The sequence below is a fragment of the Palaemon carinicauda genome, chromosome 8 (genome assembly GCF_036898095.1).
Source record: "Palaemon carinicauda isolate YSFRI2023 chromosome 8, ASM3689809v2, whole genome shotgun sequence".
NCBI classification, from domain to species: domain Eukaryota; kingdom Metazoa; phylum Arthropoda; class Malacostraca; order Decapoda; family Palaemonidae; genus Palaemon; species Palaemon carinicauda.
Window position 1 is genome coordinate 82,979,293 of NC_090732.1, and position 17,387 is coordinate 82,996,679.

General features: G+C 37.0%; 1 protein-coding gene across 1 annotated transcript in view; it reads left to right on the plus strand.

Moving 5' to 3' along the window:
* LOC137644916 (beta-1,4-galactosyltransferase 4-like) overlaps positions 1 to 16,758 on the plus strand; it is a 64,934-nt gene extending 48,176 nt beyond the window's left edge. Inside the window, exons 5-7 of the mRNA XM_068377791.1 lie at positions 15,377 to 15,560; positions 15,817 to 16,035; positions 16,264 to 16,758. Of these exons, the coding sequence (XP_068233892.1) occupies positions 15,377 to 15,560; positions 15,817 to 16,035; positions 16,264 to 16,408 (548 nt within the window). The 3' untranslated portion in view covers positions 16,409 to 16,758. The remainder of the gene's footprint in view (positions 1 to 15,376; positions 15,561 to 15,816; positions 16,036 to 16,263) is intronic.
* Positions 16,759 to 17,387: the final 629 nt, after the last annotated feature.

Genomic DNA, 17,387 nt, shown 5'->3' on the forward strand with positions numbered 1-17,387 from the left:
AATAAATTTCCTTTAGAATAAAAATTAGGATTTTCGAATTCCTCTCTTTTCCACTGATTTGTTCGAGTCTCTCATTACGGTATCCTCTGCCAACTTTTGCATTTCAAAACGTGAGAAATAAGGCATCTATATTATATATGATTCTATAATTAAGAAAATTATAATAAATATATTTTTATTTGTAGTTAATTTTTTTCCAAACCATGATGCACATTTTGATGTAATTTTGAAGACGAGTTGTTTTAATTTATCATAATATTTTTGCTTTATTCCATTTTGATTAATCTATTGCAATACTTTAATCTATCCTAATATGGTCAATTCATCGAAATATGGTTAATATATAACAGTATGTTGAATTTATAGCAATAAATAAAAAAGAAATCTCACAACGCAGTATTGAAGGTTATTGGGATAAAAAGTAGTCTTTGGGTTCCTGTGAAGAAAAAAAAAAATATATATATATATATATATATATCTATATCTATATATATATATATATATATATATATAAATGTTGTACACGAAATAATTTTTTTTATTTGCACCATACAATTCTCGATAAACTTTATTTTCTCTCCCTTCTATCTATAGGATTTTACAAAATTTTTAGTTTTTTTACAAGTTCAGAAAGTCAATCATGAAAATCAATTACAGTAACTGAAATGTTCTAACTTCTTATAAGTTAAATAAAAGTTAAAAAAAAAAACTTCTTATAAGTCTACGACTTAAACAGTTTTAAGAAATAGTAGCGATCAGACAATGTGGTAACAGAGTTATACGAAAAAAAAAACTTAAAAGATTTAAGTTTTTTCTCTTTCAAGAACACTCTTAATAGATGGTTAAAAGCAGTATAAAATTGTTCACGAAGCAATAAATATTTTAGAAAACCTACCGCAACTCCACACTCTTCCATTTTCAACCAACGTTTAAACAATTTTTTCCTATTGGCGGTAAATTGATGAGCGGTCTCAACTTACTTTGGAATCCTGCTGATGCGCATTCAAATCCTTTCAACGAAGCATTTAACGCAGTCAAAATCTGCTTCTGCTGCTTCGTCTGATGTCAATTGATGATAATGCTTAGTACTTTTTCCCTGAAGTAACGATGCTAAGCCTATGCGCCATACCTCAGCTTTCAATTCTGCAGCTGTTGCTTAAATTGTTGTAGATAAGCGTGTATGTCGTCACTCTTTTCATTAAAAACTGGAAGCTTGGGGAGATATACTCTAATTACAGACACCTGCGTTCCAGACGTCTGTTTCTGTCTTCTGAGTTCCCAATTCCAGCTACCTGTACAACCTTTTAAAGTCTCTTTCAGCTGCCCCATCGTTTCTTGCTTCTTTTTTTTCTCTCTCATTTCTCTCGTATTGTAATGTTCTCTCTCTCTCTCTCTCTCTCTCTCTCTCTCTCTCTCTCTCTCTCTTTTATAGTCTCTTAACTTGCCCCCATTATAACCTAAGATTTGACCAGTCTCAATAATTTTCTGACTTATTAATCGTATAACATTACAAACTTTAAGTCAACTGTTTGGACTCCATATTTGTTAGTGTTTCTGTTTTACAAGTTCAGAAAGTCAGTCATGAAAATAAATTATCTGAAATACTATAACTTAGAGTTCTTTTAAGTCTGTATCTTAAATAGTTATGGGAGTAATAGTGCCCAGACTCTAGGTGTTAACAGGGTATGCTATACGAACAAAAGTCGAAAGATTTAATAATACGGATGTTCTATAAAAATAGCATTTTATTACAAATATAGATGGAATATACAATTCTTACAAATTTATCACTTGGTACTTATAAAGCAGCATCAAATTGTGTTTAAATGAACAGATTACATGATCACATAATTCACATCTGAATCCACACTCGACTTTGCTAAATCGTTAGAAAAAGTAGTTTTTCATGAAAGAAAATCAAAATATGCTTATGTGCTGCTACGGACAGAGAAGGGGTCCAAATTATGCAATTAGTTACTATTAAATGCTTTAGTTACACATAATTTCGTAACAGCACGTTACAATAAAGTTCATGCACTTGAGTAGTTAGATCCAGTTGATCCTGGTTAGATCAACTGAGTCTATGCAGCGATAACATAATGATTATCCAGATTTCTTAACATTTCATGCCGTTAAATTAATTATAGCAAAATATTGCAGTAGGCTTAAACAATTAATAACACTTTAACAATTCCTTAAGAACAGTTCAACACAAAGAAATATCAATACCATACTGAAACATAAATTTCAACGGCCAAACATGAATTCAATTTCACTCATAATTGTTAAGGCGGGATTCCACTGAGGAAACATTTGGCAGCATGGGGCATGCTACATTGTCGCACAGGCCAAGTGTCTTATAACCAGTTCAGCACAGGGCAACACGTAGCATGCGACAGTGTGTAATGTGTACCGCAAGTGTTTCATACACGCTTGTACACTGAAACGTTTTCGCCCTTTTTTATCTTTCCCTCTTTCCCGTACTGATAGCAAAATCTGTTTAAGCTTGCTTTTGCATGGATTGGTTTGTTTAAGTTTTTTTGACAGTTTTGCTTGGAACTCGTTATCTGTTGAATAAAGGTTACTTGCATTCACCTCGCCTCCCTATCAACAACCACCTCGCACATTGGTGACCGTCGTAGTTATCAATTCTTCACTGCCTTTTTTCGCCCACAGCTAAGCCCTACCCTTGTCATGATGCCACCCACCGATCCTGACTCTGCGATTCACGCTGCATCGTTGAAACTGCCACACTTTGCCATCAGAGAAGTGTTCTCTTGGTTCCAGTGTGCAGAAGTTCAGTTCCGCACCAAGGGAACAACTCGCTCAAGAAGCAAAGCATACTATGTCCTCGTAGCAATCCTTGACAAAACTTCCCCAGAAATCTGCGACTGACTTTGCGACTAAGGAGACGCCCCTGTAGCGTATGACCCTCAAAAATGACCTCTTGGAGCAGTACTCACAATCACCAGCCACTCGTTTAGCCAAGCTATTTTAGCTCTCTTAACAGCTATTTGGGGATCGAAAGGCTTTGCTCACCCTTGGGGAAATGATTAGTATTGCTCGTTCGCAACTTGTAGCAGATGGCTTGCCTCGGAATGGAAACCTATTTCATGCCCTTTAGGTATGACGACTGCCCAAACCTGTCCAAGGCGCCATCCATGATATTGATACCTTGCCCATGAAGGATCTGATGACCAAAGTTGACGACCTTATGGACAGCCACTTCACCACCTTCAAGACCTCCATCAATGCCTCCACTCCTGTCGAAGAGGACAACTACTCAACACTGACCAAAGTTGATGTGAATACAGTAAGGCATAGATTTCCATTCCTTGACACACCGGACCAGTTACAAAGCCACCCCTCGCCCACGCCACAACCAACGACCTCTCCAGCCACTTACTGATGTCCATCAGCTGCAGTTCTGCTACTACCACTCCAGATTCAGGGCTGCTGTAAAGAAATGTGCAAATGGCTGTCAGTGGCCCCCCCCCCCAAAAAAAAAAAAACGTGAAAGTAGGCCATTGCTTGTGGCAGTGACCTCCCTTGTCACTAATCTTTTCTTTTTTACATGATGTAGGTACAGGTGTGCATTTTTGGTAAAAACTGGTGCTTGCTTTTCACTTCTACCAAAGTCATTCTACAGGACACAATATGGTCATCCTAAGCCTGCGGATGTCCGCCTGGTAGCTGTCAACAGATCTGAGATCCCCTCCCACGAGTGTGAGACACTCACACTATCGTTCGGGAGCACCAAATACCAATGGAAATTCTTCGTTGCCAATGTAACATTGCCTCTACTTGGTGCAGATTTTCTCACACATATCCACCTCCTGGTTGCTATGGGGCATCAACGATTAGTCAATGTGGACTCGTACTCGTCGACACCTCTTCAACCCGGCCCCTCTGACCTCGCAATCCACATCACGTAATACCCAAAAGTTTTCCGTCTTGAACTTCGCGAAACGCCCACGGTTCTTGCCAAGCACAGTATTTATAATCATATCACGACACAAACGTAACATTACCTACCTAACCTATGAATCACCAGCTAGGTCATACTAATAACAATAATAATAATAATAATAATAATTCTTTATTTCCAATTTATACTTTGGGTATTAATATCCATGTTAAGGATAATACAAAGCATCAAGTACACAGAGAAACTAAACATAATATAAAAGTTTTAAAAGTATTGATAAAATGAGGATGAGACAAGCTTTCAAAACCTGAAGAAAATGAAAGGATTTCAGATACTGTACCCCGCTCTTTGCTCTAGGATTATCATCATTTGTGGGTTTCACCTACAACTACCTCTTGACGTCATCAAGAATCAGCCAAACATCATCCAGGCTGACTGATGCATTACGAAAAATGGACAGGTCTTTTAAAGTTATATGTGTTTATAAAAGACAACCACCTGCCAACCTTACCTTGGAATCTTGGGTAAATTCTTCATTAAAGATTTCACCCCTCTGCCCCTCAGATGTTTGAGATGTAATCGCTATGGACATCACATAAACCAATGCTTAGGCTCCACCTACACCTGTGGCCTTTGTGCACAAGCACATAACACCAAGGGCTACCTTGCTCACTTCAAGACAGGTGCAAACATCACACCTTGTTGTCCAAACTGTCGTGGCCCCCATCATGTATAGAATCGCTTCAAAAGGCACTCTCCTCCCTCTCCTACACCCTCGATTCATTGTTCCTCTGAATCCCCCTCCCTCCCTGATTTATCCAAACTTGTAAAATGCCCTAAATCTGACCTTCCCTCCTACCTCACTGATCCTTAAATTCACCTAACTATTAAGCAATATGAAACCCTTACCATTCCTAATAAAAAACTCTACCTTTGCAAATACCTTATTCCTGACCATGCCCCTTTCCCTGGAAATCTCTGGATTTAAAGCTCTTTCTGTTGACGAAAGACAATGTGCTGCTTGGCCCTTTTTTCTTTCATCCTTCTGATGATTCTTAATCATTGTCTCACTCCTATATTCTCTTCTGTGCCATGTCCCCCACCATGCTTTGTCTGGGCTAAATTTTCTTAGTGCCAAATAATGTGTAGACAGTGTGTTGCACGGAATGCGCGCTGCTCTTATTCTATACACTTACTCCTTGGTTATCCAACTCTTTTTGCCTACTCTAATTTTCACAATTGCATTTTTACATACTTTCACAATATTATCATATCACTTTCACAGTATTTTCACTTTATATGATCCATCACTTTCTTCCAGATTATCCCCTACACTTTCCCATCCTATCCTCTTATCTATCCACATTCATTCCTTCTTTTAGACATTCCCTGTTCACCTTGCTTACGTTAATACAGTATATCTATATTGGCGTAAATTGTCCTATATTTTCGTCCCTCCACTTCCCTATTTTCTCTTTTGCTTGCCTTCCTCTGCCTATATTCCCTCTCATTCACCTCTAGATTCTCGCTCATAAACCCTGAATTTTGATTGGATATCTTCTAACTGACTTTTCCTCTACATCGCTCCGATGACTCTATCTTGTCGTATCCTTCACTCCTATGTCGTCCACACCCTTAAACATCTCTATTTTCCTGATTGTCTCCTTCCCCTCACTCTCATTGCTCTCGCCGTCTGATTTTCCTTTCATGTCTCGTGATTAGTTCTCCCACCTAGCTTCTTATTTTCATTACTGCCGCTCCTAAACCTCTCTCTCTCTGTCCACCCAACCAAGCTTCGTCACTATTTAGATTCTTAGTCTCAATTCTTTGCCGTCCGCACTCTTAAATCCATCTTTTCTCTGATTGGCTCTTTTCTCCCATTCCTGTTGTTTTTAATGCCTTTTTTTCCTTTGACGTCAGCATGTTTCGTATCTTCTACACTCCGCTCCTCATCCTTAAATCTGTCCACCTAACCAAGCTCCTACACCTCTCTCTGTCTGTCCACCCAACCAAGCTTTGTCACTACCTAGATTCTTAATCTTACTTCTTTGCCATCTGCACTCTTAAATCCATCTTATCTCTGATTGGCTCTCTTCTCTTATTCCTGTTGTTTTCGATGTCGTTTTTTTTCCTTTAACGTCCGCATGTTTTGTGTCTTCTACACTCCGCTCCTGATCTTTATAACCTTATGTGTTCTCGTTACTGATACTCTCCCTTACCCCCATATCCTAATTTTGTTAGTGATTCATATGATTACCACTCTGAACATTCGTTACTATTAAACTCTCCTACTCTTATTCACTTCTTTTGTAATTAGCTCTTTCTCTCACTTAGCTAATACTATCACTCCCTCTAACTTTTAAGCTTTTACTTGGGACATTATTTTTCCCTTCCATTCTGCCTCCATCTAAACTTTTTCTCCTTCCCGTGATCTTCAACTCCCATGGGACTCTGCTATAAACGGTTTCCCTCTTACTACGTAATTTTTCATTTTCATGGACCTAAAAAGGAGTAGCCCTACTGATTCCTTTCAACCTATAGACACGTTCCAGCCCTGTTCTGGTCGAGAGCAACTGAGTTGATCTAAAGTTCAATACAATTTCAAGTCAATACCCCCCCCCATTTGTCTTAAATTCACTTTATATATCAATCACTTTCCTAATCTAACCTTGTTACATTTCTTTTTATCATCCTTATGGGCTGCCAACGCAAGAACCCGGGTCTTGCTCCTAGAGCAAGGCATTATAGAATGAACGAACGAACGATCCCATCGAGAACCTATGGGCCATTATGACTAACGACTGGATCAGCACTGCCCTTGAATATATATATATATATATATATATATATATATATATATATATATATATATGTGTGTGTGTGTGTGTGTGTATATATATATATGTATATATATATATATATACATATATATATATATATATATATATATATATATATATATATACTGTATATATATATATATATATATAGTGTGTATAAACATGTATATTTTGTTAGATTATGAAATATATGTTTCCTTATTTAACTTACAATAAAATCTTGATTGCTTTTTTTGTAAATTGCAAGAAAAAGCAATTCATATAGCAATGTCTTCTCAAAGTGATAGACTTAGAAGAGATCACCAAGTTATGTTAACACATCTTTAGTATTTCCTACAGAAAATGATTATTCCTAAGAAATACTGATAAGAGAGAGTAAAACTCAACGACGATAGTTTTTAACGTTTTTTTGCTAAACCGGATGAGATTTTGTGGTAAACCAAGCACGTACTTATAAACCTCATGATAGTGAAAACCAATTAATTGAAAATCCTGCTTACAACTATGTAGATATCCAAACAACTCCATTTTTAATAACAATCGGGAAAATTTCCTTTATTATTGAAATAGGCTTATCTATGTAGCCAATGCGTTTAGCGCATATAACTTGGATTTCGATTTTTTCTTTCTACACCAACTCGTGTGTTATTTATATTTCATTTTCAGATGCTAAACTTCTTTGTATTTTATCAAAAGAAATCATAATAACTTTAGATGTAACGCTATGAAAGTAGAAAGTTGATTTACAAATTACATTAGGCCAATGCTTATATTATGTAGTCTTTCCTGCTATCATTCAATGTTGAACTCAACACATAAAGAGTCGCCGTAGATGTTTCTATGGGCATTTCTTTTTTTTTTCCTTTTTTTTAAACATTTATTGAATTAATAATGACTATTCGCTGAAGAACTACCTTCTCTGACTCTACAGTTAATCACCGATACTTATTATCAGATAACGAGGATGCCAATAATTGGAATAGAATATACTAAATGGCAATCCCACGAGAGTTTCTAACGAAGTACCTACGACGAATTTTGCAATTTGTTGCATCAGTTTTGGTGCCTACTGTACTCAAAATATCTAAGAATGTATACGGCAAACAGATCTTGTAGGTCCTGTAGTAAGTAGGGTTCCCCAGTGTGATAGGACCAGGAAAATAGCCTTTAAAGTAAACACGTAAAGAAAATCCTTTCCTAAAGAAACTCCCATTTACTAAGATCTAACAATTTTTGAATCGCGGGTTTTTTTAGTGACGTAACTTCAGTTCCAACTTCCACTTATGCATAAGTCTATTCATTCTGGACGCTTCTAGATTTCCTGTATCGCATTAGTTTTTCCCCCGCACCAGATAAAATGACACCGCATTCCATTTTGATGCACTGTAGTAGATTCATTAGAAATGGCCTTTATTTACTTACGCAAGATATATTCTGACCAATATCGATAACATTATAATAATAATATAAATAAATGCAACTATTACAAATAATATCAATGAAATCCTTTGTAGCTCTTAAGACATATTTCCTAATCCTCATCGCAAGAGATTATTTCTAATATTAGCTAAATATTGAGACCGCAACTGTCACGCGTCAGGGATGGAACTCCATTGCGTTCCACTGCGATCACCGATCAGACTATCAGTCTGTCGGTGTTGTTTACCGACGACTCAATGAGGACCAACGTGTCGCAGATGCCGCATACATTTATATACAGTATATTACTTCCCAAAGATGAAGAGAAATGAAAGATGATGGCAGTCAAAAATATAGAGTGGTCGAGAATTACTCGCTGACATATGGTTCCAAAATTTAGGATATGACAGAAATTTTAAGTTTGAGGGAGAGATACAAATATTTTCCTTAGGATAGCATGAAATATATCATTCTTTTAAAAGAAATGTGTTCTATATTTGTCAAGAAAAAAAATAATAATGTTTTACTGAATAGTCATAGAAGGAAAGGCTTGCAATCTTTTATAAACTCTCATTGAGCTATTAATATTGAGGTTAAGTGAATAAAAGCTGATAATTTCTATATTTACCCCGAATAAATACTTCAGAAAGATTTTCATGAAACAAGTTTTTTGTATAAAATGTCAAAGTAATGCAAAATTATCATCACCATTCCTAAACGATAAATTTCAGTAAGGTAACTCTCTCTCTCTCTCTCTCTCTCTCTCTCTCTCTCTCTCTCTCTCTCCGGTTTGTAATCATGTAATACAGAATAAGCTGCATCGTCTCTTGTAATCTAGATATCAATAAAATCTATTGATATCAATTAATAAGAATATCTACAGGAGACCTGATATTCTCCGTCAAAAATAATAGGCTTAAAAGATAAAGGGGCTTGATAGTGAAAGTTGATCAAAACTCGATTCTTGTATTGTAATAAAAACAACTCTTTACTCTCGTATGTATTTTTTCAAGTGTTCTTTGGTAACAGCAAGTGGTTATATGACCATCAACTAATGTCAGAACATTGAGGACCATTCATTCATGCCAAAATATACACAGTACAAGTTAATGTTAAGCAAATATTGTAGGCATCTCATAACATCTTATGTCCATATATAGAAAAGTGATATTCAATGTTCTTCAGCTCATTTCAGATGGACAGTAGAAGAAGTGATAGGTAGATCTCTCTCTCTCTCTCTCTCTCTCTCTCTCTCTCTCTCTCTCTCTCTCTCTCTCTCAAAAGATATCAGTTCTTAATCTCGTTACATATATCGATAAAGGTGATGAGAGGGGATCAGACAAAATAATTCTGGTTCTTCTATCTTCTTGGTATCATCAAGTTGAGCCAGTTGATACGAGTCGTGCAACTCTAGCTCCGTCCACACATTTCGAATGGCGTTCGCAACATCCCTTTGATGCAACGGGCATTTACCGACAGTTGGTGGGAATGATCGCGTATCGCAACAACGTGCACGCTGTGCACGATGCACGAACTCGATTCTCCGTCTACACTGGCGTTTTTTGTTACAAGAACATGTTGCGTTATGTTCTACTTGCACACGTGTGTGTACCCGGTTCAAGACACGGGGATTTTTACCTTTTATTGATATATTTTGCTTACTTTTATTAACACTCGGGAAACAAGAGTTCAGACAAGAAATGTACATTATGTACGTTATAATTGCAAAATTGTTGAAATATAACAATAATTTTGTATGGACGGTTGTACTGTATTACAAATAATAAGAACAATGCACAAACTTTCGGAACACAGTGAAATGGCCCTTTTTTAATTTGTGTAGATGTCTAGTGTATTCTCGTGTTGAGACTCGGAAGTAAAAAACCTCTGACTTACTTCAGGAAAGACTTTCAGAGATTGTAATAAGATGTAATATCTTTTTTTTTTTCTTTTTAATACAGAACGCACAAGAAAGGGTTAATGCACTAATTCTGGCACAGTGGTTTTAACAGATGGTAATAGAGGCCTACCTCATTGATAGTTATTCCTAGATAAGATTGATACTCCTATTTTTTTCGAAGGTGTTGTAAACTATGCTACTTTCATCGAGTGGTTTTGTTATAATCTAGTAATAACTGGGATGGAAAAAACAAAACCGGTTTTGTTTTAGAAAAAAATACCAGTTCAAGCGGTTTTTTTTTAGCCGGATTTTATTTGGGAAAAAGCAGGTTTTATGGAAAAAAAAAAACGTTCTCTTTCCTTATTGGTTCTTTACCTTTGCTATTAAGATAAAGTAATATTTCTATGTCCTCAGTTTCATTTCTATTTCAGCTATCTATTTATAATCCTTGAAAAAAATTGAGAGAAAAATATAAGAATTAGTTGAACAGCCATGCAAGTCTCCTACTAAGTAAAAGGTCCTTTCCAAAAAGACCGATTTTGAGTCCAGTCTGTACCAATGTTGCAGTCCCCTATTTTAAGGGTTAAGTTAGATCAGAACCAGGTATATATGGTGATTAGGAGTTCTTTAGCTTAGGCCTTCTATGGAAAGTTTGGGAAACAGTAAAGAGAAACCACAGGGCCAAATACCTAATGTACATGATAAAACTTATTTAGCTAGAAATGCATTCCTTCTCTAAGTTCCATGAGTTTTTATTTAGTTCATTACAGTCAACTAGGGCTGTTTTTATTTGCTATTATTGGAACATTCATTGCGTTGACCTGTTATAGACAGCCAGTCCTCCCTATTCGCGGGTTCTTTCTCGTCATTTTGATTATTCGCGATACAGTGAACCATATAGCCTTTTAAATAAAAAAAAATCACATATTTGCGGTTTTGCGATAAGGACTCTTATGACCCAAACATTTCAAACTGACCGCGCTCCTTAGCACCCAGCATACTTTGTAACGTTTCCATCTCCACACAGCAAAATACCCCCAGGCCCCATCTCTCGTTCACAAGGCCTCAGCCTTACATTGTTGCTCCTCGTGTGTGCATCTCTTGCTTTGGTCTTTTTTTGTGTAGTATCACATTGAGATGTAAAAGTAATGTAAAAATCTGTACATATCCAGTGTGCTTATAGTGATTTTAGTATAAAACGTGATATGTACTGTACATTATGCTACCACATGCACCAAACAGTCAACGGCTCAAAGAGTTGCATCATGCTTCAAACTTACCATGTAACTTCGTATGTAAATGGTTAGTGGTGCTGTACGGATACTTTTTATTAAAATTTTTATTGTAATACTATATTCATTATGTAATACTGCAATGTTATTATTATATTTACTACTGTACAATATTGTATACAAAATATCATACTTTACAATAGTAATATAGATAATAGTAATATAGATAAAGGCTATAAGTACGGCGAGTTTCCCTGGTGCGAGTTGACCTGTCGAAAACACCACATGTAGGTATAAGTGTGGTAATGACTCATGTTGTGTACTTAGTCTTACAATGTACAAAGTACACATGTTTACATATACTGTACACTTACTGAATGTGTTCATTCATTAATATAATACTTATATTATGACAGAAATCAAAAACAATATTAGGCAATACTTAAGATGTTAGTCGACCGCTCGTAGGCAAGGGGGAGCGAGTTGGTAGGTTAGGAGTTAACTCACCCTGAGGACAGCAAGCATTCGCGGTTTCTCACCTGTCTCCGTTACCTAACCAGGCTAATAAGGAGGGCTGACTGTCTTATTATTGATAACTTGTAAATTCTGGGACATGTGATCTTAGATTGAAGAATACAATAATCCTAATTACAACATGCTACAACATGAAATACTGAAGTTGAGGAAAATGTCCTGATTGGCATACATCAAGGTAATACATACATACATACATATACCAAGGCACTTCCCCCAATTTTGGGGGGTAGCCAACATCAACAAATGAAACAAAAACAAAAAGGGGACCTCTACTCTCTACATTCCTCCCAGCCTATTAAGGGACTCAACTGAGTTCAGCTGGTACTGCTAGGGTGCCACAGCCCACCCTCCCCCGTTATCCACCACAGAAGAAGCTTCATAATGCTGAATCCCCTATTGCTGCTACCTCCGCGGTCATCTAAGGCATCGGAGGCAGCAGCAGGGCCTACCGGAACTGCGTCACAATCGCTCGCCATTCATTCCTATTTCTAGCATTCTCTCTTGCCTCTCTCACATCAATCCTCCTATCACCCAGAGCTTCCTTCACCCCATCCATCCACCCAAACCTTGGCCTTCCTCTTGTACTTCTCCCATCAACTCTTGCATTCATCATCTTCTTTAGCAGACAGCCATTTTCCAGTCTCTCAACATGGCCAAACCACCTCAACACATTCATATCCACTCTAGCTGCTAACTCATTTCTTACACCCGTTCTCACTCTCACCACTTTGTTCCTAACCCTATCTACTCGAGATACACCAGCCATACTCCTTAGGCACTTCATCTCAAACACATTCAATTTCTGTCTCTCCATCACTTTCATTCCCCACAACTCCGATCCATACATCACAGTTGGTACAATCACTTTCTCATATAGAACTCTCTTTACCTTCATGCCCAACCCTCTATTTTTTACTACTCCCTTAACTGCCCCCAACACTTTGCAACCTTCATTCACTCTCTGACGTACATCTGCTTCCAGTCCATCATTTGCTGCAACAACAGACCCCAAGTACTTAAACTGATCCACCTCCTCAAGTAACTCTCCATTCAACATGACATTCAACCTTGCACCACCTTCCCTTCTCGTACATCTCATAACCTTACTCTTACCCACATTAACTCTCAACTTCCTTCTCTCACACACTCTTCCAAATTCTGTCAGTAATTGGCCAAGCTTCTCTTCTGTGTCTGCAACCAGTACAGTATCATCCGCAAACAACTGATTTACCTCCCATTCATGGTCATTCTCGTCTACCAGTTTAAATCCTCGTCCAAGCACTCGAGCATTCACCTCTCTCACCACTCCATCCACATACAAGTTAAACAGCCACGGCGACATCACACATCCCTGTCTCAGCCCCACTCTCACCGGAAACCAATCACTCACTTCATTTCCTATCCTAACACATGCTTTACTACCTTTGTAGAAACTTTTCACTGCTTGCAACAACCTTCCAGCAACTCCATATAACCTCATCACATTCCACATTGCTTCCCTATCGACTCTATCATATGCTTTCTCCAGATCCATAAACGCAACATACACCTCCTTACCTTTTGCTAAATATTTTTCGCATATCTGCCTTACTGTAAAAATCTGATTCATACAACCCCTACCTCTTCTAAAACCACCTTGTATTTCTAAGATTGCATTCTCTGTTTTATCCTTGATCCTATTAATCATTACTCTACCATACACTTTTCCAACTACGCTTAACAAACTAATACCTCTTGAATTACAACACTCATGCACATCTCCTTTACCCTTATATAGTGGTACAATACATGCACAAACCCAATCTACTGGTACCATTGACAACACAAAACACATTAAACAATCTCACCAACCATTCAAGTACAGTCACACCCCCCTTCCTTCAACATCTCAGCTCTCACACCATCTATACCAGACGCTTTTCCTACTCTCGTTTCATCTAGTGCTCTCCTCACTTCCACTTTTACCTTCACTCCTTCATTCCACCATTCACTGCCCTTCCTCATGCTGCCTCCAAAAACCTTCTTGCCACACACATCACTTGCAATCCCAACAAAAAATTTTCTTTTACTAACTTCCACTCCCCCTCTAAATTGCCAGTTTCTCTTACTTTCACTTTGTCTTATGTCATTTTCAACCTTTCCTGATATATACTCTTTACCCCCGGTTTTATTAGCTCTTCAACCCTCACTAGCTCCCTTTTACATCCACCTACTCTATTCCCCCACTATTTTGCTGCAACTAATTTTCCTTCCACCAAAAATGATCAGACATACCGTTAGCCATACCCCTAAACACGTGCACGTCTTTTAATCTTCCAAACATTCTTTTAGTTATCAACACATAATCCATTAATGCCCTTTCTACTACTCTTCCATTTGCCACTCTTACCCAAGTATACTTATTTTTATCTTTATCTCAACACACATATCTACCAGTCTCTCACCATTCTCATTTTCACCTGGTACGCCATACTTCCCAATGACACCTTCTACCTCTCCAGCGCCCACTCTAGCATTTAAATCACCCATGACAACTACATAATTCCTTCTACCCAGTCCTTCTACACACCTAGTTAATTCATTCCAGAACTCATTCCGCTCTTCTTCACTTTTCTCACTACCTGGCCCATACGCACTGATAAACGCCCAACATTCCCTATCCAACCTAACCCTTACCCACATTAACCTAGATGATATCTCCTTCCATTCCACTACTTTACCTGTCATCCATTTACTCAGCAATAAAGCCACACCCTCTCTCAAGGTAATAAGAAAAGAAAAACAAAACTGTTTCTAGGTATATCGTTCTATTCTTCACTATGTATCACACTAAAATTTTCACAAAAGTACCATAATAATGTACAGTGCTATAGCAGTATTCAGCTAAAAAAGTAAAAAACCTGACCCTTTTTTAAAAACTATTCTATTATAACTTCCATAATTTAAAAAAAGGGTTGTAAATATATTTCTTCTACTTTAAATTATGTATCAAACTAAAAGTTACACAATAGAACAATAATAATGGCTATTTTAAGCATAAAACAGCTAAAAACTTCCCAAAAAAAGCCTTGATTTTTAGATTAAAAAACCCGGCCTAGGCGGGCAAGCCGTTAGGTATCTACCATGCCAACCCTGAGTAATACTAATACAAATTTATCGAAATACTCCAACATTACCCATGGTCGTAAGCAGAAGTTTAAAACTTTGTCAGAAAATTTAATGAGGAGTTCTACATGATTGTCGATGTTTTGCTGATTAATAACAATTTACTGAAGCTTTGATCCCTCAATTTTTTCAGCTTCATTTAGCTTTCTGTCAATTCTTTTAGAACCTTTCTACTTCCTGAGAATTATTTTTTTTACTTTATTAGATGTTTCGTAATTAATACTTTCCCTCCACAATGCCACTGAGCTTTGTAAAAAGTGATTAAAACCGAAGATAAAAGATATAAGAAAAAATCATTTTTATGTTCTGATCGTCATGATTAGTAAATAGTTTTAACTGTTCTATGTTGATTTAGGAGATGACCTGTTCAATCGAGCGCGCCTTCTAAACGTGGGTTTTCTGGAGGCGCAGAAAGAGGGACCGTGGGACTGCTTTGCATTTCATGACATCGACATGCTTCCTGAGGATGACCGACACTTGTATCACTGCTCGCAACAGCCTAGACACCTGGCCGTTGCTACTTCTAACCATAATTACAGGTCATAAGATATTTTCATTTTTTATATTGAGCTAATCCTTCTGATTTGTCTATGATATTGCTTATTCTAATGTTTTATATACATCCTTTTTTCTACCACATAAATGAAGAAACTTTACCATTTACTGTCGAAATATTTTACAAGTCTGTCACCACTAATGTTTAGGAGTTAATATGATGATATAGCCTCATGTTTTCAAAATATAATATACAAATTATAGGTACTGTAGTATAAGAGCAAAGCCTCTTTCTTACAGACTGGTGTATTACAAGTACTTTGGAGGAGCATGTCTTATGGCGAGAGAACACATCGAACTGGTAAACGGTTGGAGTAATATCTACTGGGGCTGGGGAGGAGAGGATGACGATATGTGGAGACGAATCGACTTCTCTGATATGAGGGTCTGGAGATACCACCACACGGTGGCCAGGTATAGGACCATCGAACATACTCCACAGGTGCTCAATAAAAACAGGTGATTAAGAAAAAAGAAATCAATTTGTATTTGCAATGGCTCCCTCCTGGAAGCATAATAAAGAACTTTTGAGATATTCTTTTGGGCGACTCGCCCAAAAGAATATCTGTGCTTGTTGGAAAAGGCAACGTAAGCAAGAAAATAGTTTAGGTATCTATTAAACGACATTTTTTTGACATTGTTAAAGAAATGCTAAATGCCTCCAGATAACGCCTTACTGTATTTCAGATATAAAACATTGGAACGAAACACTGGCCGGTATTCATACGACGGTCTAAATAGCTTGAGGTATGAAGTTAGATCTGTCGAGAGAAGGCCTTTGTACTCTCACATCTTAGCTTACATTGGATCGAGTCAGGCCAAAACGACTTAGTAAAATTGGCAGGAATCTCTAATGGACAAATACGTGTGTACATTCATTAGTGGTGTCCTCCATGAAATTCCAAACAAATAAGAACCTTCAAGAGATGCAGATGACTCGCATGAAATATTGTAGAAACGTCGTGATGTTTTGGTGCTGCTTTTAGATTTTGCTCAATGTGTTATTCTATAAGTTATATACTTACTAGTTTACTTGATTACTAATTCTCTAAGCAATAAATATATTTTGCTATATACAGATTTCTTATTAGAATCCATGTACATAAATTTAGTATATCCACTCAGATTCAATTTTCATTTTTTCAGGTCACATAGTATTGTAATATGACCATAACAAAGAAATCAGTTGGCCGCATTCAAGAAAAATATATTTTAGCATACTACCTTGCCTCTCTGTTTTCCCATGAAATGGCATTTTTATTGGTTAAACCACGTGATTTCTTATTTGAACATAAGGGTGGCTATTGTTGCGGCCTTTAATATAAGAAAACAGGTAAATATCCTTGCAGAAGAACTACTGTATATAAAAATCACTGTACAAGTGCGTGGCAGTAATATCTGCAAAGAGTAATTTCTAGGACACATCTGGAGTAGTCCTCACAAGGATATTATTTATATAGATAAGTGAAATGTGTATGTTTAGGATAAAGAAATAAAACTACGCAATTAGATTAGGATGATTAAGAAAGGAAATATAATATGGCAAATAAAAATAGTGATAAGGGTCGTTCATTAGAAGTTCTGTTCTGCCATTAAATTCGAATCAATTAAAACTTCAATACCATAAGGTGAGATTTCTCTGTCTTTTGTGACGTCTATTCATAAATTGTGAGTGCCTCAGAGGGTCCTTATAAAAGTGGGGACAAGGTTAATATCATAATCAAAATTGCAGTCCAACCATAGTTGGAATAGCAAAATGCTACAAGACCAAGGGCCGAATAAGGAAAGCATCCCGGTGTGGAAAAAGAAGC